Here is a 24,323-nt window from a genome sequence, read left to right on the forward strand (position 1 = left end):
AAACAATTCGAGCGTACGCGCCCTTCTATTTCACGCGAAATGCATAGCTTGAAAAATTGGCAAATTCCTCCGAGCGAAATTATTTCCTCCACGGCTTGAAGCTTAGATCTCATTAGTTTTCATTTAAATCCGTTGTACGCTCGGCCACGAGATGTGCCGGTCTCGCTCGCGAGCGGAACGGGCCGTTCCAGCGCAGCGGCCCGGAGTCATTATTCTCGGACGTCCCTTCGGCGAGCTCGTAAAAATTGATCCTTATCGCGAGAGCCGCGCTTCACCGCGGTGCTACCGGATATTCAATTAAAGCGGGTCGCTCAAACGCCCGTGCGCGTAGATATACGGCGCGCTTGGATGTGCAGTCTATCCTGCCCCAGCGCTTCGCATCGCAACGCGCCGCATGCACGCATGCCGCCGCACACAACTTGCGTCTCTTATCGATTTCGGTGATATCGGCAACGCGCTCGCCCCGCTCGCCGGTCTATGGCAATTTCCGCGTTCTCGTATCCATTTGAATAGCTAGGATAACTTCGGGAGCTAACATCGACGGAGAGAGTACATTACTCGTGCGGGCAGGTGCGCGCGCGCGATCGGTATTCTGGCACTCTCTCGGCCGAACTACTTCCGATCGGGAGGGTGGGCACGAACGGGCGGGCCTGGTCGAGGGGTGGGCCTTGGAATTCATCGACTGCCGAGGCGCGTTAAGCGTATCGCTTCCGTTCATCTGGAAACAGCTTCGATATAAATCGAGGCCATTTCTGCCGAAATGAACTCGTTGCGCTCTGAATTCCGTACATATTTCTCGCACGTCTCCTTCGGAGATTCATATTTTTGCGAAATCGCTCGATTAGGTACGTGTCCCGCCGCCCTCCGCAACGCAAGTAGGAAGCATTGCGGATTATCACGCGTCAAAAACTAGTTTTGCGAGGGCAATCCATTGCGAAAGCGAGATAACACCGGCGCGATTCCGAGAAAAATGGTGTAATTCCAGAATAAAAACTTTTCCTTTGTTATGATATATGGATATTATCTATATATTTGCAAGAAAATGTATATCTAATTTAATGCAATGTCAAAATAAAAATCAAGTTAAATCAGTAAGTTACGAATTGTGCCATTTTTCGCTGAATCATTATATAATACGTAAATGAATAAATTTACAAGAAAATATATTGGATTTGATGTGCAAAGTTAAATAGAAAACAATCAAGTTTATACAAATCAGTAAATTATAAAATATATCACTTTTTTTCATTAAAATATTACTAGAGAATTATTAAATTCAAAAAAATACATATATATTTGATTTAATGCATAATCAAATTTACGCAATCAATAAATTACGAATTGTCACTTTTCATGTTACATATAAAAAGAGAAAAGAGAAAAAAAAGAAAAAAAGAGAAAAAGATGAGAGGTGTATATAATGAAGAAAAGCTTTAACGTAAAAAAATTTTTTGAAAGGTATGAGAATCAAGTAGAGGCACACTAAAATCTATCAGACATGCAAGCGTGCTATAACCATAATCGCGAAAGGGGCACTACTTGTGATGCTAATCTGAAAAGGGCAAAAACATAAAGACTGCTTTTAGACATATTGACATTTAAGTATGTCGCATGCCGCGCACGTGATCTGGTATTAACGACGCTGCGCACTGAATTTTAATTGCTTCGATAGTTGGTCAGATTAAGCGTTTCGATTTTTCTGATGATTTCCGCGCGAAACGAGGGACAGACGTTTGATCGTACTCGGGCTGTGGAAACGGCACTGCTTGGCGAACGTCGAGAAATTTCAATTAAACCGGTATTGGATGCCACTGTTGCCTTCGATCGAGAAACTCCTATCGACTATCCATTGAGTGTCTCTGACCAATCGCACCTCTGCTATGTGAGCATTTAAGTCAAGTCGCGCTCCAAGGAACACGACGGATTCGACAAGTTTTTGACGAGGAAGGCTTAAGGTTCGTCGCTCGCTCGGCACGCTCTTTATTATTTTGCACAAACAGCTGAAGTCCAGATTTCTCTCAACATAATTTTCTCGTTACTCACGCAGTGTCTATCGTCAAAACGAAGTGAGATTAGGAGACAGCGTATAAACTACGTTGCGTTACATAGTAGGTCTCTCTTCAGGACAATTTCGAGCATTCGTGTGTTGTCGGAGTGCCATGTAGTGGCGTCAGGAATTTTGCAGGCGTCGCCGTTAGCGGCAGCAACAGCAGCCAACCATTACCATCGTCGTGTCACCAGCGCAGCGGCAGCGGTAACAGCCAGCAGCAGCGCCAGTAGCGGGAACGTCACTTCTATCTTCTCTCCTTCGGGCAACTACGGCGAGCGAGTCGGGGGAGCGATTTGCATATTCATTAAACACCCGCGGAGCCTACATATAGGTAACCACTCGCTTCGCACCCGTTCGTCTCACACCGAGCACACTTTTGCATCGCCCGCGGATGTTTTCGTACGGAGGATGGAGAACGCGTAACGTCCGACGAGCGTGGAGAGCGAGTTGAGTAACGGTGGCAAGGGCCAAAGGGTTGTCGTCGCCGATAAGAACACCGACCGTCTAGTACCAAGCGCGTCTGTCGTTAACGAGCGAAATTTAAGACGTATTTGCATTCGGACTGCTGCCACTTGGCGCAAGTTGATAACGACTCGATCCGCCGTTGCTAGCCCAGGCATCGCTAGACCGTTTTGGGCAAGTAATGTATGTTCGCAGCAGTGTACTTGCGCTTAGGATGGCGCGGTAAGAACGTTTCTATCTCCTATGGCCTGACGTTGCAAGCGGCTCCACGCCTTTCGAACGAACGCTCACCTCTGTTCGTAATTAATTCGAGAGTTGCTGTACGTATCGCGTTCTCTTCGGCGGCGGCCGGAAGTAAGTTCGAAAGTGAAGCGAAAGAGCGGGGCGTGCCAAATAGAGAACAACGTGGTACTGAGGTGGCAGGGGATGGCACAGGGTGCAAGGACGAGAAAGCACGAGATAAAAAGCGAAGAAGGGAGATAGAGGGAGAAGGAGGGAGGGAGGGAGGGAGGGAGAGAGAGAGAGAGAGAGAGAGAGAGAAAAGGGCGAGGAAAGAAGAGGAGAAGAGAGAGAGGAATCGGCTATCTAGCCGTAAGACTTCTACCACGATGGCAGTCGGCGAGCACCAGCGCCGAATTATGCATTTTCTTGTCGTCCCGTCGAATAAGAGCCAACTGAATATTAATGCCACCGGTGTAATAGTTTGTAAACTAGGTCTCCGGCTGTTAGGGGGATCGTCGTTCGCGTCGTTAGTGCGCATAAATGTGCGCCCGTGGGCGCTGTCGTCCACGGAATACGACATTGCGGCGAATGACTGATATCATCAAGCTCCCAGGAATACCAGAAAGATGAATACTTAGATAAATAGACAGAAGAATTCTCAAACATTAAGCTCTCTAAGATTCTTAGTAAATTGTGATAACAATTCCAATAAAGATAACTGAAGTAAAAGTTATGAAAAAAAAAAGATAGAAATTTGCTCTGTCTAACAATATTATTTTAATATTGCTATATAACAAATTTAATAATAAAGTGATACTATCATCAACATATTAGCGATAATCAATAATATAATCATAAGAATAATAGCAAAAATTATAGAAGATATATAGTCGTTGTTTTATCGATTTCTTTAAATTAACCTCAATATAGCATCTATCTGATAAACTTTAAAAATAAAAGATATATTTGGTAAAATAAATAGATTTCTAGCAGATGAATGAAAATAGATAAGGGAATTAAAATGTCAAGACCGTTTATACCATTCGCATACAGATTCGTGAGACAATCGATTTCTGTATCTCTTTACTTACTTTTTTCGATATCAAGAAATTTCTATCAAAATATGCGCAAAAGTTAAAACCGTCAAAAAACTTTGCTGAAATGCCATGTCAAATCCAAGTAAATTGAAAAATAAATTGAAAAGGCCATTAAATGCATTATCTTTTCCGATATACCTATGTCGAATGCTTCGACAGGTAACTCGGCGTAAATAATGTCGATGCACGGCTCGAGCTGTCGCAACATTGTTACGATAATTTCGACAAACTCAAGTGGCACGAGACACTTTTCCCGTCGCATAATGCATGGCTGCAATCGCGAGAGACTGCATGGATCTCCGCGGTATTACGGTTCATAAGATAATAAGAGCATCCGTTCGATATGCGGGAACGATCACGACGGCCATAAGTACTCGCTGATAACGCTCAACCATGTTTTCGATCATGAGCAACTACGGCCTGTCATTTGCAATCCCATTCCCTACGCTTCCGCATTATCTATCTATTATGTCTTCTCGCCGCTTCTTCTTCGTCTTTCCGCCAGGTTCCCGGCGCTCTCTCTCTCTCTCTCATATTTCGTTCCTGCCGGCAGTCGAACAACCCATACAGCGCGACGCCCATTATTCATACCTATTTTTGCATCGCCACTTTCCATCTTGCAAATGACTCTCCACTTTCCGACGACGCATCCACGCCTTTCTTTCTCGGCTTCTTTCGTTTCTACTCATGTTTGAAAAAAGCCTGGTTATTGTCCGATAAAAAAAAGAAGTTAGAAAAATAATCGCAATGCGGTCGTTCGAAATAATGCAACGATGTTCGCGAAAAAAAGGACTTTAAAATTTAAATTAATATTTCATATTAAAATGCGTCATTGCACCCCAATATTTGCTCGGTAATTATAAAAACATCAAAAGCTTCAATATATATAGCTATATTGTAGAAAATTTACGTGTACGTTTTATGAAACAAGATGTATTTTATTAATATCGCGCACATATACCTTAAAATCTCGAGTTGAGTAACGCGAATTGCCGAGGCGAATTCACTCGTGTGTTTTTAGGGCACGCTCTCTATATCGCACGAGAGATGGACTTTACGGTAAAATTGGTGTTTGTAGTTAGTGCCGTTACCATACCATGCTGCATAATAATAATAGCGCATTTGCGTGGTTCGTATATTGTGCTTTCGGACAGGTATTATTACATCTATGTTCTCTACGAGTGGCCGACGTTATTACGTTACTACAACATGAAAGAAAGTCCTTGTTTCGCCCATCAAATTACGCGTATGACAAACGATTTGCTTTACATGTCGCGTATATTTATTTACATGTAATTAATGCACTGCACGCGGTTGACTCGAATACTTTACATCGACCATTTGCTCTTTATTCTCCATTATTTAACTTTGGACAAATCACTACCGTGCGTCATGCTAAATTATCTGAATAATAAAATATTTCTTTTTTTGTGTCATATACGTCATGATACATATTGTTTACGCATGCCAGCCCTCTCGTTTGATACAATATATTTGTAAAATGTGCCAGGGATTTTCTTTTTAATTTTACTCCGTTATAATAAATAGCCAATATGTAATGCAAAAATATATCCTATATTTCGAAGAAGAATACGTGAATAATATGTGATAATTGATCAAAAATATTTTTTTTTATCAAGATTAGCATCACAGTTATTAACATCAATCCACTGATGCAAGTTTATATTTTTTTCTATGACAAATGGAACACCTCATTTGCTGCATTGTAACAAAAAAACTCCAACTTCCTCCTAAAACTCTTCCATCGATTAGCCTTCCCTGACAAATGTGGAAGATAATGTAGCGGAGAAGTATGCAGGTGTGCGGGGTCAAACTTTTACGAGTAGTTTGGGACGTCAGTCATGTTTTCGCGGTCGAAACAGACCTTTTCATGCGGCGCGGAAACCACAGGGGCAGGCCGCTCTTCGCTGCGCGTCGTAAACGACTGGAAACTTTCGGATTATTGCACACATACCGCGTATACATGTTTCTTCGGAGCTTTCGGCAAGCTCGTCGTCGAATGCACACGTTTGTGTGCACACGGTCGTTATGCCCATACAGAGGAACGTGTATCGTCGGGAGAAGGATTTCCACCTATCGTCGCGCGCCATCCCACATTGTCCTCGAGGACGATCGTTAAGCCGCCACTCTCTGGCCACATTAACACGTCGACTTCGGTTCTGTCATCAACCCGCGGAGTTGATACGTCCCCGAACTCGTCCTCGCCGCGGAGAACACTCATAATCCTCAACAACGAGCGGTGGAACCGTGATTAACTCTTCATTGCTGTCTGCAGACTCGGTTTGTAGACTCGAATTACCTCGCTGTCCCTGTCTTCATCGCTCATTTTCAAATAGTAATCATGTAATGCATATACCATTAGTCAAGACTGCACGAAAATCGATAATTTTCGAAACCTCAAGCAGAGAGTAACATATCTATATTTAAAAAGGCCTCTACTTAATCTGCTTTAATCTACTTAACTTTTCTCACGCGTTATAAAAAGATATTAGTAATCTGGTCATTAACCATATTAACTAGCAATGAAGTTGATATCTCGCGGATTGAGAAACAATAGTGAGATTACAATGAAAGCTCCGATTAACACCGCGTTTACCTCGCGGTGTTTACCTGTTGCCGGAAAATGCGCGCGTTTGGTTAATCGCCGCGGAAATTAGCCCGAAATATCCCGAAGCAACAGCTGCTGGGAATGAGGCATAAAGGTGCGATTATTCGTTCCTGTGACCAACAGCCGCGTAGTTATGATTCCGGGGGCTAGCGTCTTCGCCAAGTTCGCGATTACTCCGAAACCAAGGAAGCGAGGAAGTGCGAAAAGGAATACGGGGAGGGGGTAGGATGATGTAGCCCTTTTGATCGCGGTCGGTATACCGAGCCTTTAATTTCGAATGCGAATGGAAGGGGACAACCCGGAAACTTCGTCTCTCTCCCTCTCTTCTCTGTTACTCTCTACCTTTCGCCATCCACTCGACCGCCTCTACCCATTTACACGCCTAATACGATGGCTGGTAATTAACTCACGAATTACGAGACCGTGACGCTGGAACTTCCGCGGTTCCAAGTCGACTCCAAGGGCCGCCGGTTTATAACTACGAGGAAAGGAGGAAGATGGTAAGGAGGGATGAGGAACACTTCAAAGTCCACAGATGCATGCGTTTCGGACAAATGGTATATAGAAGGAAGATGTTGGTACCGATAAGCGATCCGAAAGTGAATTGTCGATTATATATACGCGCGCCGGAGAAATTAACTGTTCCATTCCAAGACGTTTAGAGTCTTTTGTTACAAATTGCACCATATGGCGCAGATGTACCCGAGAGGGGTGCTACAAACTTTGACAACGCGTTCCTTCATCTCATCTCGCTCGAATTCGCATGAAGATGACGACGAAAACAAAACGCTAAATCGATTCCGTATCGAATTTCCTTCCGTACTCACGAAGAAAATGACACATGATTGGCAACGCGTCCCTTTCAACGCGGTTGCCACCGAAAATCCGATGATGCGTGATAACCGCGAATAGCAGATATTAAACTCTTCCTTCGTATTATAACCACTATGAGAAATTTCTTCTCATGCGGGATATCGCCCTCTTTCTCTCGAAGAGAAATACTTTGGAGTTAGTCGAGCTGAAGGGTAACTGAAGTGTTTTTTTTTTATGCTCATATCAACCGTTTATGGGAATCTCGTGTCTGAATCGAGAGCAGCACTTGCCGCACGATTAAACTTTTATTTTTTTTTCTTATCAGAATACTTTACCAGGACCTTGTCTTTATACGAAATGGGAAGTGGTGACCGAAACAATTAAAAATCCTTGAGCCTTCAACGAAGTCGGTCGCAAAAAAGTTGTAACAATTAATTATGTAGGTTGCAGCAGTAGATTAATATCGATTTCTTTTCAATTTTTGTGCAGTTTGCGCGCACGGCGTATTTTCGCGTACAATTACGATTTAAAAAGAGGACCAACGAGGATAATGCCGGTTGCGGTGACGGTGCAGGTGCAGGCAATGGATGGCAAAGGGGATGGTGCGAGACAGGGGGTGAAGAAGCTAGTCGTAACAAACAAGGCATAGAGACAAGAGCATTGTCCCTCAGCTATATGCAACTAACCCAAGGTATAATGTACTCCTTCCCCATTTCCCTCTGGGTGTCGCGTGACAGCGGGGAGGGGGTATACCTACCACCTTGCGCTCTCGCAACCATGCTACAGATCCAGGCGCCGTTACCTTCTATTATACCGTTCCTATACCGGGTAGCGTCGCTGCGAAACAACCGACTAAATGAAGACACATTGCTTTCATTATGAGCTACCTAGTATACGACTCCACCACCGCAGCCACCACCGCGGCTGACATCGCAGCCGACCCTTTCCGTCCCCTCAGACCTACGATTATCTTTAGGAATGAGCTAGCCAGCAGATACACAAACTCCTCTTGTTAGGATAGTATCCCGCAGGGTGTTCCAGAACCGTCGCATAAATCTTCAACGACAGACCCTTGATTTGACGACGAAAATTCGAACGCCCAAGTGTCGAGATTGCGATAACGCTCGCGCGACAGGCGAACAACTTCAGTCAATTGATGAGTCAAATCAAGTCGCAAAACTTACCATATAATTAGTATTTAACGACACTGATACGTGATAAAAGCTCAAATAATTAATTAGCATCAAGATAGGTATTAAGCAGTGAAATTCACGCGATACACATACACATACAACATCTCCATCGTGAAACAATTTTCATTGCAAAATTGCTGGAATCGCCTGGACGCTACACATAATGCTTCAGATTCCTTGCGTTCTCTTGCATCTACAGATAACGGAATAATGCGAGCATTGGTAGAGCCTAACCCGAGACAGTGTATATATAATGACTAAAAAAAGTACGCGCAAAAAGTACACATCGAAACCACGACAAAATCGCGAGCTGTCAGGAACAACGGACGCCTTCGTAGACCTCGCTTCCCCATCCCTCGCGGGACGCGATTTCTTGCTTTCGTCGTGATCGGCAACCACCCCCTGTTGGCTCGCGTCCGCGGGCGCAGCAGTGATTCGTCAAGTATAAACACGCGGGGCGTCCGTTGTCCGCGTCCCGCGAGAAAGCAATTTATTAAGACACAAAAACGAGTCTTTAAGAACGGCGGCAGCGTAGAGGGCAACACGAAGAAGGGGGGGGGGATACTGGAACGTCGCGCGTCGCCACCAAAAGACATTTGTCTTATTCAAATGACAACGAGTGGAAAAAGTCGAGGAAGAAACGCGGAATACGAGCGGGCGCTTGAAGGAGATTGTAGGTAGAATGTGAAACATCGTAACGCCCGCATCCTCTCGCTGCTCATCCCCCGTCCATCCCCCTTTCGTTCCTTCGCGCAATACCCTCCGAGCCTCCAGGTACCACCGTCCCACCCCTTCCTGCCCCTCTGTCGTCGTCTCGTCGTCCTCTCGGCATACTCGTCGCTTACAAGCTCACCGCTGGGACCGACTCTGCAGTTTCCACTGTTTTTCACGTAATTAGAAGCCGGATAATTTATTTAACAACGCTCGGCGCGCGGTCGTGGAACTTTTATTGTTTCGTGACTCCCGGCGGGGCCGACGGACGGGGGTCGAGGACGCAAGAAAACTATAGATTGCGACGTGGATGCCATCGTGCCGCTCGACGGTGTTTCGCGTGCACACCCGTCCTCGGGGGCGGCGGGGACGCTGCTGGTTCGTAGTCAACCTGGAAATGATTACGAGGGATACAGCGAGTTGGATTACGATCGCGTAAAATGTAGCATGGGTGTAATGCGTGTAGTTTTTTCCTCTTTCCTTTAGAGAGGTGGTCACTAGATGTTAAATCAACCAGTTTCGTGTCATAACAGTCCTTTACATATCTCAAAGCCGAAACGTTTCGCTCTGTGACAGCTTTTTCTTTAACTTCAGCAGCAAGACATGTGTTGCGCGACGTTGTTCGTCAACGCGACCTACGGATTAGAGTCCCCGCCGAAGATAACCGCCAATGTTTCACTTTTTGCACCTCTGTGCGGCCGTATCCGGGCCATAAAGCGCGCGTGTCCATGTGCCGATCCGAACAGTGGGCTTAACGTTGACAACGTCGCGTCGTTACGCTCTTCTCAACCCGAGTGTTTCAGCGCGCTCGTTAACCGAGCGTGAAAATACACGACGTCGGTCCGGCGGTGACGAGGCAACTCTCGCGCCGCCGGCCCGAGCCCGCAATTTTTATTGTTTTTTTTCCTTTCTCTTTTTTTCTCTCTCTTTTTCCCCGCGACGAAGTTCCGATTTCCCGGCTAGAGGGTCGGCCTTTATAAATATGCATGTCAACGTAACGCAGGCGGATGCGACGGCGTCGTCAGGCCGGTCGGCCCGGTCATTAGGCCTGCGTGGCATCGGCCGGAAGTGCGGACTAGGATCCGAACGTCGGTATAATAATAATTTATCACGCGGATTATCCCCGAAGACGTACACGCGCGAATATCGTTTATTCTCGCAGTCCTGGAATTCCAAGCGCATCCGAGATGACCGCGACACGTCGCAATTCTTGGTCCCGCGATTCCATTCCTCCGGATACGTTTCTCTTGGCGTTTCTCTTCTTTCTCCCTCCAAGTTCACCCAGTTTCGGTCTGGATTAAGTTACGCTTCCACATGTATAAGCATAAGCGTAACGACCCCGTTGTTCCAATGTCATAACTCCATTATGCCAAATGACCGCGCCGTTTTATCTCGCGAGCGGCGATTACATATTTCGCCTCTGTGTAAATCGAGCGGACGGCGGAAGGGGAGGAGAGAGAGAGAGGGGACGTCGAGTATAACTATAACCGTGACTTTTGCCGTTTGCGAAAACCGTAATTGCGCTCGGCCGGTGCTATACGCGATAGCGCGACCTCCGCCGTCCCGTAATTATCCGGAAAGCAAACAGGCGAGCGGCAGATATGCCGCGTACTACGCTCTAACTTCGTTCCAGCCGTTCTTGCGCTACACTTTTTGCGCGGACTTTGCTTTGATCACTTACGTACGTTCTCTCCAATTTGTGGTACTTTTTCCGAGTGTCCATGAGAAAAGGGTCTTCCCTTCTCTCTCCACCCCAACCCCCTCGATGCGCGCGATGCACGTCACGTCATCGTCGCAAAGCTGGAACGAATAATCGCATTAAGTGCCACGTCCGGCGGTATATCAATGTAATGCGAAGCGTCGTAAAATTACCGCCCGCCACCTTCGTGAATCGACGATATTTCACGAGGAATTCTTCTGCCGGAGATTTTTTAACCGTTACGCGTGGAGCATTTTATCAAAGGCCTTCAATGGTAAATTCAATCAAAATTCGTCGAACCGAAGCGACGGCTTCCGTGCGTGTACAGACGGCTAGACGGACAGACTGGCAGTTCGTAGACGGACAAGCATGGCCGAGCTAATAGCAGTTACGAGAGTAGCCCGGGCCCCGTGCAGCGTAACTGAAAAAACGTGATGAGACTACTAAATGACGTTAGAGGAGGAGTTAGACTCCCGGAGTTACATTTGGAAATATCGACAGGGCAGTTTCGCCGAGAGTTTCGAGAGTCCGAGAGTTTGAGAGTTTAATTAAACGATTTTTTGTCAGCGATGGCACAACAGATGTATCGAAAAAAAGAAAGACGTATATCGCTACCGTAATATGCCACTGTCTTATTCATTATTTCTATTTACAGACTTATTATTTTCATTCCATTACTTTATGCCAGAGTCTTGGTTATACTTTGTAAAACTTTACTTTCTGTTTTTAACGTTACATAAATAAATGTGCTCTCTTTTTGCACGTTTAATTAAGACAACTAAAACGTAAACAGAAATTAAAAGTTCTTTATAAGTCTTTTTGCGTCTAGTTTCGTAGAGCGTCTTTTATTTCCTTTAACTTGAAGCAGTCAAAGAAGATTTTAACTTAAAAAATATAGATGTATTACAAATTGATTTAAAATTAATTTGAGAACTTTTTCTCGTATTTCCACGATATTTAAGTCCAGAGTGATTTAAGGTTCGATTTTGCAATTACGTTCAACTATACTTCGGTCCTACATCGGAAGAAGCAAACATTGCTCGGTGTGGTCGATCAATACGCTTAAAGACTTAAGACTTATATTTTGCATTGTCTGGTGGACTTTACTCAAAGTCGGCGTCTGACTCAATCCGTTATAGCATCACTGTGTTTGCCTGAAATTCGGTTCTACTACTGCCAAAATCTTTACTAAAACATACACACGTACGTAACCAAAATGTACTAGACAAACATATACGTTTGTAAAAAGATGAGACAAATCGCGCAAAAATAACAATGTAGCGTGACATTATTTTTTTAGAACTTTTGAGATTAGTGAGCATTTTTGAAATAATATAACATTGCATGTTGAAAAGGTCAGCTGTTTTAACTAAGTATAGATACGATAACCGTTTTCTCTCTATTTATATATAAAAATATCCATTAATACTGTAAAATAATTCAATTTTTTTTTATCCATTTTCAAGAAACTCTTGTAAGTATATAAGTTCTTGTACTGAAATAGATCAGCTGCTGAACAGTTTCCACTTTAAATATGAATCTATAATAGAACAAAAATAGAAAGAAGAAATTACGAAATGAATTAAGAAATGACAGTTACTAATGTAATTTTTGTTTATGGAGTAAATATAACTAAAATATAATAAAACCAATAGACATCTCGAGAAACGCGCAGCGAATAGAAATGTCAATATTTCCTTGAGTATCTTGCTTGAGTATGATACATTAACCATAATATAATGAACTTGTAACGTCAGTGCTAGCTTTCCGTTCGTTTCATTATGAATTTCCTCTTTTCGAGGGCACACAATAAGCATTATGTATGCGGCACTCCCGTCAATTGATTTCCACGTTATAAAGTTTCGAAATTTTAATTCGATCGCAAACTTCCGCACGAGAGGACGTGTAAGATGTTAAATAAAATAACAGACATCACCATTTTGCAGCACGCTCGAATGTAGCAACCGTAGTTCTTATGCAATATTTATGCATCGCGGAAGAATTGTTACGTCTTTCGTTTGCAACGTCAATCCCTCTGTCTAGAAACGGCCGCCTTTGTTTCTATTTTCGAACATTCAGGTGTATACGATCGCACGTGTAACGGCTAAGGAACGAGATCGACGATAATTACCAGTAAAATAGTAATGCGAATGCGCGATAGATTAGCATGTTGGCGTACGCCGGCTGGGCGAGATCTGACGCTTCTTCCCCGTTTACACGATACGGTATAATGGCTTTCCGATATTTATAACAGACGCTCGGAAGAAAGCTATAGCCTTAGAAATCTCTATTTTTAATCGCAATGGATTACCAATTCGCGTTTGTGTAAATATAAAAGATATCATCTAAAAAAAAAAAGTTGAGTGACTTACATCTAAACTTTAAAATTCTTTAATGTTAGTGTAGTACTAAAAATGTCTATAATAAATTTTTCCGCAAATCAATTCAAGAGAGTTTGGAAGGAATATAAAGTGAGGAAATCTGTAGACGTTTTATTTCGATGAATAGTAATCTCGAAATTAAAAATGTATTTTGACCCGTCTGGCAGCGGCGCGATTGTTAAATGTAATGTTATAGCCCCACGTCAACCCCGACACTTCTAAAGCAGGCAAGTTGATATCATCTGTGATTACGAGATACATAACGAAACGCGTCTCGTAATAACGCAAAATGCAACGATCGCCACACGTCCGTACACGAATGTAGCGCGCGCATGTAGGAGATTTGACGTTAATGAAAACGCTCGCGTACGCCAATTCAACTTCAAATTGAATTCGTTTATGACATTTCGTGACTTCACAGAGAGTACGGCACGACAAAATACAACAAAGAGCTGGCTGACTACAGCGAAATAGCCGTCGTGAAATGAGGTTGCAATATCAGAAATTGGGATACAACACATGTTTGCGCTAAGTGTACCGCAGAAATAAGATATTTACGGAGTTGCAAGATAATTTGTTCAACCGGCAAATCAAACCGGTTTCGGAGAATCGATAAGCACTCCATTTTTATCCACACCATTATATTGATTTCGCGAACAGAAGTAGAAAATTCGAAATTATATCTTGCAAATAACGAAAATATTTTAATCGGATAGAGTAAAGTATTCATATAAAAGATCAAAGTTTCCAGAGACTCCATGGCTCTCGTGGTTCCCAGGCATTTTAATATAACGTTGAAATATATATTGACTTCGCCAAAGCGGCGTTATAACAAGGTGCTTAAAAGTTTGCGGGTTGCAAAACAGAATTGCGCGGTCGCGTAATGTAAATATAACGCGTAATGTGGTCGGCCCATGTTAAGTCAACTTTATGGCGAACGAATTTCAAGCCTTTCGACATCATTAAAAGATGGCCGAGGAGAGGACGGAATGATTAAACGATATAATTTGAACGTTAGCGCAATAGCAACGTCACGTCGTAATTTATTAGATCTAATAATCATTACACGATCGCGCGCGCGTGCAATGTATCTTTAATTGATAACCATTTACTTTAAGCGTCTCACGTGCAATGCTCAACGCCCTGCGTTGAGCTCGTCAAATAATATAAAAGCGATATATATCGAGATTTTGAAGATTAATGTTTATGCTCGCAGACCGGTGCACAGTTGTATCGACTTTCCGTTAATATCGTTTTAATTAAACTTATCTGGCAGTCCTTATCGGAGTATCGATTTGTCGGCATGTCTGAAGTAAAGTGACTGGCAAATTACGTATCCATGAATAAAGCCGATAATAGCTAATACAGAGCAATTTTCGAGACTGAAATACATTAACCGAGCCAGGAAGATATTACCCGTTGACACGCTCGTTTGCTATTCTAGTTAACATCTAGTTAAAATCTAGTTAAAATCTAGCTGAAATTTTACTCTCTCGCGCGCTTTCCCCAATCCTCTCGTCGATCGACGAATAAGTAAGAAATACTTATCACAGTTTTTACACTCCATACCTGCGTTTAACGTAGAAATGTTATTCTGATTTTTATTTTTCAAACGTGCGAGTCGCGTTTGACATCAACGAAAGATTAGCTTAAAATTTACCGCGCGGTATTTATACGTTCGGTTAAATGCGCGACGAATATAACGATCGACGTCTCTTTCCACAAAGCGCGCGAACTTCTTTCCTTCGGACGTGATCGATACGACATACGGAGACGTACAATGTCATCATCCGGATATATATATACATATATATTTATCGACTTGCGTCAATTTTACAATCTAACGTGATTTACGAGGCGAATTCTCGTGACGTTTTCAATGCCGGGCGAAAGCTGTTAGACAGAAAATCGGTTACGTGACGAATAACGTACATATACATCGCGACCGTGAAAAATGACCGGCGTTTGACAAAGCGGCTTTCCTTAAATCGCGCCACCGGCGCGATACACCATTATCTCGCGGAACGTCTTGGCGTCCTACCGCCTTCCGCCCTGCCTTCTATACGGCTCTCTTCTGTCGCCCTTTCTCGCGCGTCTAGCTCTTTCCCTTTTACGAGTTCCGCAGCATGTGCGACTCCATTATCTCTCGACTGCGCTATAGCGAAGCAATTCCGCGAGAGACGACATACTCTCGAGGCAAGTGGCTCGATAGAATTCATTAAGAGCATCAGCACAGCCGCAGCGACCGTAGACGGATATGAACGGTTTACGATTGTCGCTGGAATTAACGGCGGGAGGTACATCGATGTTTACTTACGCTTTATGCGCATTGTAATTCCCACTGGCTGCCCCGAGCGCGTTTTCCATTAGTTGATAGCGACGTTCGCATCGCCGTAATGAAAAGAGCGATGGGATCTCCCTGGCACCTCTAGGCGCGATTAATTTGATTAAGATCGCGCGGCTTCTTTCAATCGCCTGTGAATTGATAAGCGGCCGCGAGGACGGCCGCTTAACGACACAACACTCGGCACGGGCATGTACACTTATGCCGTAGCTTGACACGGCGTTTCGCGACCCCTTTCAGACTTAGACGCGACAAACAGAAAGTGCAAAACTCTGTCGTGCAACGAAGCGACATTGAATCTAGAACAAGCAACCGCAACTATGGACTCTAATTGTTGGTTTGAAAACAGTTACTTCAACAGAGAGAGTCAACCACTCTTGACACTGTAAACAGTAGATTCCAAGATCTAATTTGTATATGTTCTACCGACTAATTTGCGGATGTATACGTCGAACCTATAAGTATTTACAGCATCACTCGTGGTTTCCGTCATGATTCACAAGCCGAGCTATTAACTTCACAGTTAAAGCTCTTTATCCTGTCAGAGATTCCATTCAAAAATTCGTGATCATATTGACAAGCTCAATTTTCATATTACAGAATTAATCTTTTCTACTTAAATACATGTGTTTTCTATCTACAACTATCTTTATTCATCTCTGTTACTTTGAAATTTAAATGTGCAGCAATGCTTTACGTTCCAAATTCCAAATCCGCGCACCTTCTCGAAAAAGAAGAAATATTTTAATTTTGTGAAGCTCATTCGTTCAAATTAATTAAATTTTTAGATAAAGAAAACAGATTTTCGTTTTTAAGGCTTTTGATATACACGATTTCAGGAAATGGAATTTAGAATTTATCCTTCTATATTTCTTCTATTTTAAGTAAAAAGTATAAGAAAGCGGCGCGTGCGAAAATGAATGGATCTGACAATGGTGCGCGTTTGTCTTGTCGGCAACTTTGCATAAGTGACAGACAGCGATTTGCATGCCGAGTATGTCGACAACGAAATAGAGAAATCTATCTGACGAGTGAGTACTCCTGCCGATTTGATTGCGGTTGACGTATTGAGGAAAATGTAACAAACAGTCCATTGCTTTTTCATTCGGACTTTCAATTCCACGTTGTGAATTGTGAATTGTGCGATCCGACGATTTTATCCAGCACCGACGTACCAACGAGCAATCTTTTAGTAGCCTGGCTTTCGTGCGAGTGCTTTTCCTCGTGTGATCGAAGAATAATATTTGAAACATATTTCGTGTAACGCGAAATGGCCCTCAAACTACTATTCGCGAGTTATCTAGGAGCGTAGCGCGCGTTTTCAAACATCTATTTTATATTTAGACCGTATTATATATATTTATGTTCCGTATCAGTGTTTATATAATATCAAAGACGCAGGAGACATTTAGATTTGAAGCTTTCGTAATCGACTCGTCAGGGAAAGTTTAGGAAGTCCCAGTATAACCGATTCGTAACTCAGTTACTATTTGTTTTATGCTAACGTAGAGTTAATTACACCGATGCCGGAGTTGATGTTTGAGATGCTTGATTATATTTCGCGGAATTGCGTTTAATTCATTTTCATGCGATTGCGAGGAATTTACTTTGCCGTTAGGCCATTAGGATGATGGCTTTTCGGGTACTAACGCTAATTATTTTTGCGTAGTCCAAAGAAAAATTATCAAAACATAAAAAGAAAATGTATTGTATTTTATTTTTTCTGCACGCAAAATGTATATATATAGCATACTAAAAATCTATATGTATATGCATTAATGTATATACATATATTCAAACTTTGACATATGCAACTTCCTATATTTTTTCCATTAGACATACACACATGCAAACTGGACTAGGTCTATTCTGTTATTTCTTGATAACAACGGATTTATAATTTAAATTTCATTAGTCGGTCTATTCGGGTCCCCTCGTATAATATATCTACAATGATTACTCGACCGGTGGAATGTTTGTGGAGAAGCCGTAAATATGAAAGTCATCTTTAGCCACCCCTAGTTTGTATATTTTTTTGCCTCGCCGGATTCGTGCTCGGGCGAGCTCACATTTTCGCAAAGCGGTTGGCTGGCCGCCGCGGCCGGTAATCGGGTGCTGCCATCGAAAAATCGACATCTAGCCCGCACACGAAAGCGGACTTCCCGGCCCTGCTTCGCTACACGCGAGTGTAGTGGCCGCACGCGTGAATATCGCTTACGTGGACCAACCTCGCCCGGGACTTCTTCCTATCGTCGCCCTTATCGTGACATTTAACGAGCCCAGGTCACGTTGTATATCCAGGGTGCTCGCTTTTTATACGACCGTACCGCAATGGTAAGTTAACTCCGATAGAGAACGAGGAGATAAGTGATAAAGGTAGGCGAATGAGCCAGCAGGAAGAAATAATTATCCACCATGCAATAAAACACAGCGACTCTATGACACGACTAGCTCCGTTATAACATTCGATAATTACGTAATGCTATGTCTGAGGCTATGTCTTTGCTTGCTTGAAAACACGTCGTACATTTAGAATACTGACTTTTTATACAATCCTATAATAATGGTAATCTAACTCCGTCCTCCGATACGAAAAAAAAAGATAAATGATAAAAGTAGACGAATGAGACAATGGGAAGAAATAATTAATCATTATACTACTGAATAAAACATTGGATCCTCCTCCTTCTCTGCCTCTCTCTCTCTCTCTCTCTCTCTCTCTCTCTCTCTCTCTCTCTAATTCGTGTACATCTATTATTTAAACAAAATTGAATGAAATGTCACTAAAAATACAACATTAAATGTGGATACAACTTACATTTTGAAAACATGTTAACAAAAATTAATTTCGTTATTTTTTATTTGATTTCGAGATATAATTAATTCATTAAAGATTAATGTTATTTCAAAGATTCCAATCTGAGAAAACATTTTCTTGGGTGTGTCTTAATAAAAAATTTTATTAATTCATATATTATATCAAATATATTATATTTGATTACCAAAGTCTGGAAAATATTCTCAGAAGGATTTTTTAAGAGGCGATATCACAATCACCAAGAGTTCTTAGTAATATTAGTGATATTACAAAATTACATATAGAGTATATTTATCGGAATAAAACAGAAAAAATGTTAGATATGCAAAAATTATGACCTTATACGCGTATATCTCTTTTGTTCAACGACTTCTCGCATGCGATGTACGTTAACTGAGTTAACTCCCAAGAGTTTTGCTTAAGAACCATAAAAAGCAGGAGTTAAGAGCTTACCTGTAAATCGGAATGACGTCAGTCTTGTACCAGACGACCAAGATAGCGGAATCGTTGGAATGAGGTGGACGAATATCGCATGGCAGCTCGGCCGTTCCACCGAGGACCGCTCTTGCAGACAATGGCGGCCCTAGAACACAAAATATACTTGATCGAATAGTTGCCACCTGCATCTCCCGTCGATTCTACGACCGGAAGAATTTTACGGGATAGATCTTTTACTGTCAGCGACAGTTGTTTAAAATCATTGCTTTTATAAATTCATATTATTAATGCATTCGTTAACGCATTTCTCGAACCTCTCTCTCTCTCTCTCTCTCTCTCTCTGTTATGTTTTCACTCATAAATACATTGTAAAGAACTAATTTTCTTTACAATATTAATTAAAAATTTAATACAAACGATCATCAGGCTCACGTATAAAAGGAAAAAATAATAGATACATTTAATTTATTGAAGAATTTATTGAGATTTTATTTAATTTATTGAAAAATTATATAAATGCGAGAATAAATAGAAATTATTTTCTTTTACCGACACGTATAATGGCTAATTCGATGCCACAACGAGCTTTATGTTCAATAAGATCCGAGTTATTACTACCCTTACATTGCGTTACCGATAACTTTGAGTGGTCATTTCCGCGACGTAGGAAATCCGTTTTACTTACAAATAACAGGGTTGACTGACGTAGGTGCGACACGAAAGGTGATGGCGTTTCATAGAGAACCCTGTTCTTTACCAAGAAACGGTCGCGTATTATCGTTATTATCGTTATTATCGTTACCGTACACACAGTGTACATCACATTTCGACTCCAATAATTTTCTAAATTATCCTTTCACATTAAGGCCTTCGCATTACGCGACTTACTGCGAAGATATGGATCTCAGAATTTTAGAAAATCAACGATTTGGTTAAGGAAGCTTTAATAAATTAATACTTTAATAAATTAGTATATCACTGTTATCGATTTTTTCAATTAAACATGGAATTGCTGTAGTTATTTCATATTTGATGAAGTTTAATCAAATACATGGCAATCACTCAAAACAACTTAAATTTATTAATTCTAATCGATTTAAAAAACAGAACACGGTTTTGTTTTCATGATGCGCAAAATAATAATAGCAAGTGTTGCTGAGAGATAATTCAGCGATTTATACGTCAAGTCCGACGAAATTCGTGATAACATTTTGCCTCTTTCCCTTCAAGATGGACGATTGAATGCTTCCGAGATGAAACGAGGAAAAAACCGAATCCGAGGCGAAGATATCGGCGTTATGCAGAACGGAGAAAGGTCACGTCACAATTTCGCGCTCCAGAAAACGCCGTTTCCACTGGACAGCATTTGGTCTGGGTCAGGTATTGAAGGATCGGCGAGAATATTTGCGGAGGAGATGGGCGACGGAAGAGAATGTCAGGGGAGGACAACGCGGCCGGCCGGTCGGCCGGCGCGCCGGAAAACGGAAACGGATGTATATATGCCGGTTGTCCGAGCGTATTAAAACTGAGCGAATAGCGAATGTGGATTTCCTTTCCAGTTTGTCGACCGTAGAGGAAACGCGGATTTTTTTTCTCTCGTACGTGCACAAACACACACTCTCTCTCTCTCTCTCTCTCTCACTCGAATTGGATTTTTTCAAATTCCTCGGCTCTCAGTTTTCGAATTGAACGTCAAACAAAGCGATTCGCTGAGATTCTCGAGCGTTCTATGATTGATCAAACTTATTTCAAAGTTTCGTTTGAATGCGAGACAGAGAGAGAGAGAGAGAGAAAAAGATCCGATTGGTTATTACTGATTCACTTTCTTTTTTTAGAGCTGTTGATTTTGTAAAACACCGCTGTGTGATATTCGTGGATGTCGTACTGAAAAGAATACCGAATTTTTTTTCAAATTAAAGCTGCACGAATTGCTAGAAAATTATGTTTTTATTCCCTAAAATATTTCCTTAACAATCCATTTTATTTCTTTCATTTTTAAAACATTCTTTCCTACTAATTATGTGATATCTATTTTATTTGTATCATGAATTTCTTATTATTTTCTGACGGTTATAATATGTGCAAGCACATATATGTAGACGGAAATGAATACTTTGGAGAAGAATTAATAATCTGAAAATTTTCAACCGAAAATATCTTGTAAAGTAAAAATGAATCGAGAACAACAGTTCTTTTATATCCTAAAAGCGTAAGATAACAATTATTATTTTCGTTGTATACTCTCGAAAATGTTACAACTCTTCCCTCATTTACAGAGAAACAATATATGATATGCAAAACAAAAGTGGCGGGCATTCCATTATCAAACTTGGCGAAACCTTTATCTTACCTCGTCCAAATTTCTGAGTTTCTGTCATAAGAGTCATTTCTCTTCCTTACATTTTCAGCCCCATGAGCGATAGTTCGCACGGCGCGCATATTAGGTCTCTCGTTCCAAGTTTTGAATTTTTAAGCAGAATTTTCACTCTGTGCCGCCGTCACGAGAGGGAATATATTATGCAGTCCCTAATTTACCGTCCAAGAGCTGGTCGTTTCAGTCTCGCAGAACGGAGAAACGAGTTTACGCGGATGAACAAATGGAAAGGCTCGGCGGTGTCTATTTCACCATTTATTCGAACATCCCACGGCTGACGGTGATACGTCCGAATTTAAATGCAAGATTGACGAACGTTATTAGAAAACAGCGCATTGGCTTTAATTAATATTTAATCAATTATATTTGTAATTGTAAGAGAAGGGGAGGCACACATTAATTACATCGCTACCTGTTATGTATTTTCATTATGATAATGTACCTTTTGCATATCATTGACATAGAGTGATAACAGTTAATTAAATTTGACTATCAAAATTTCGGGTCACTTGATGTGTATTAATTTTAACCCGCGCTCGTCAATTTGATGTTCAAACTTTTCAATGTTCTAGTAAAACTATTTTTAATTAGATCTTCTGCGATTCTCTTCTTTTACAATAACATCCATGCACAAATCATACAGTTTGAAAAATAACATATTAACATAGAAATACTAACATATAAGATTGATGTACGATGGGATTACACTATAGTAAAGTCAATTTGTAAAATTGAAAATTCATGAAGACACAATAGAATTACAATCACAAATCAAAATTTTCTATTAAAAGAAATCTATATATTGGTACGTATGTATAAAAAATTTTTAAAGAAATATTATTTTAAAAAATTATAATTTACTCCTCACTAATTACATCAACACGTCAAAGTCAATAAATGATAAAATAATAGTTTCAAAATGTAACAAAACCAAGAAGATGTAGAACACATTGGTTATACAACGAAACCTTTATAAATGTAAACCGAAATATTCTCTTGCCAGTGCAAATAAATCGCATAGCTTAAACCAACACACAGCGTTGAAACTACCTGTATAGTCACACCATATGGAATTCTTCCTAGTTTCAAATCTGGGGCAGTATCAGGCGGATAGAGAAAAAGTGCATTGAAATTTCACTCTATAGATTTTAAGCCGGAGCGCGCGCCGATAGGCGCCAATCCCTTTGGCGTATTCGCGATATAAAGTACACACCTCGGGATTCGTCGCGATAGGGTTTTACATGCCAGAGAGAGAGAGAGAGAGAGAGAGAGAGAGAGCGCGCGCGCATTGATTTTCTTGATTAAATCATCCGTATTCAAAATTTCTATTAATCGATCTCGCGGGATATACGCGAGCGCGTGTACAAACTCGTCTCCTCAGGATGATCAGGTGAGAGTAATCTCGTTGCGTCGGGGTCAATGCATCCGGCAGACAGAAACGCTAATTAAATTTGCAGGCAACCGAAGTGGCACCACTCCGCCGCGCGTGTGCGCCTTTTTTTTCGCGTATTATACATTTATACTTTCCGAGAGACGGGAGGTCCGCGCCTCACAGACATCTTTACCGCGTGCTCTTCCATTTTTCTTGCGTCCCCGTAGCTCATATAGAGTTAACGTTAACGGTATTATCCGGCGCCGGGAACGCGCGGGAATGCTTTTTACTTCCCCTACCCTATCCTACCCTGTCCTATATACCGCACGTATCTACGTATACGTACGTAGGATCCGGTCTCGCGTGTACGCCGGTATAAGCGTACAAAACAACGGTTTTCACGGCGTCCGCTAAATTTCCCTTGGGCTACCCGCGGTGCATTATGTGTCCTGAAGGGTAGCGGGCATACTGCGGATCGCCCCTGTCGTCCCGTCCGTGTGCCTTGTCCCCCGTCCCTCGCGTGATCTTCCCTCAGTGCCTGCCCGGAGGCAAACGGCGCGCGACAGCCGCGAATCGCGCTGAAAAGCGTTTTGAAAAAAACGAGAACCTCTGTGACGCGCCGTCTGCCTATTTGACATACTTTTGAAAAAAAAAAAAAAAAAGAATAACGCGAGAGCGTGAATAGCGAGCCGGTGCGATCCCTTTCGCCGGTACGCGCGAGTAAGAATTCTTCCATAGGTTTCGCGTTTCATTGATGATTTTTTCAACGACGGGCGAGCATTGTGCCCGTGGAGATTCGTGGAAGTTGTATCGTTATCCCGACGAGAGAGAGAGCATTTTTACACTCTGACTTTCGCTTTGCAGAAATCGTCACGTTGGAATTAATGAAATGTTTACTGCAAAAAATTATCACGCGGTTTTTATTCCGTTGTCGGCGCTATTTCGAAACATTCCACCTTTTCTCAAACTGATTCGAAATTGGGCTTCTACCACGATAAAAAACAAAACGTTTCATATACACGTTGCCAGGCATGTTGGAGTGAATTTCCGCCTCGACGAGAAAGAATAACATTGCGTACGTGATACTACCCGTCTCGCGCGAGAGATAGTTTCTTCTTTTTTTTCCTCCCCGGGGATCCAATTTCGAAAATTTAATACACGGCGTGTAGCAAACTAGCTCGCGAAATTTTGAAAATCGCAGTCCCAATGATTAATCTTCGAAAGCCGTGAATCACGTCAACCGAGATGTAATCGTGCGGCTGGCGAACTATGTAAAAATATATTTTTTAATAAATATAAAATATTCTTAACGATTTAACCTAAATATATAGCATAAAGTATTGATATGAAAATGCTCGGAATATAAATGTATAAAAAGTATCTTTTTGATAATTCGAATTTTTGCGTGAAATATACACACATAAGAGAGGTATATCGACACAACCACGTATTGCACAACGTTGCTGTTGCCAATAGGTGGAATTACATACGTCAAAGTGACGATTCTTTCGGAGAATTTCGTCGGAAAAGTGTACACCGCCAGCACGGATATATTTGCTATGTAACGTGTGGCCCTGCCGTCGCGGCGCCGGGAAGAAGGTGATATCGTCAACGCAGCGGAAAAGCCGCTCTTTATGAAATGTTGCTGAATCGACGGTGCGGTTTTCATGTACCTGGTTCACGGGCGTACGAGAGTTTACACAAGTTTCATGTGCTTCGG

The 24,323-nt window shown here is 41.9% G+C and overlaps 1 protein-coding gene and 1 long non-coding RNA gene across 7 annotated transcripts in view; one reads left to right on the plus strand and one right to left on the minus strand.

The window, feature by feature from the left end:
- The window catches only part of LOC143908063 (uncharacterized), a 182,088-nt gene that overhangs the window by 139,172 nt on the left and 18,593 nt on the right, over positions 1-24,323 (plus strand). The gene's annotated exons all lie outside the window — the stretch shown is intronic.
- The window catches only part of LOC143908059 (synaptogenesis protein syg-1), a 356,526-nt gene that overhangs the window by 53,612 nt on the left and 278,591 nt on the right, over positions 1-24,323 (minus strand). For all 6 annotated transcript variants that reach the window (XM_077425339.1, XM_077425335.1, XM_077425336.1 and 3 more), the window contains one exon: positions 18,873-19,002. In XM_077425339.1, the coding sequence (XP_077281465.1) occupies positions 18,873-19,002 (130 nt within the window). The remainder of the gene's footprint in view (positions 1-18,872; positions 19,003-24,323) is intronic.

The sequence above is a fragment of the Temnothorax americanus genome, unplaced genomic scaffold (genome assembly GCF_048541705.1).
Source record: "Temnothorax americanus isolate GAGA-0224 unplaced genomic scaffold, ASM4854170v1 Scaffold9, whole genome shotgun sequence".
In the NCBI taxonomy this organism is placed as follows: Eukaryota; Metazoa; Arthropoda; class Insecta; order Hymenoptera; family Formicidae; genus Temnothorax; species Temnothorax americanus.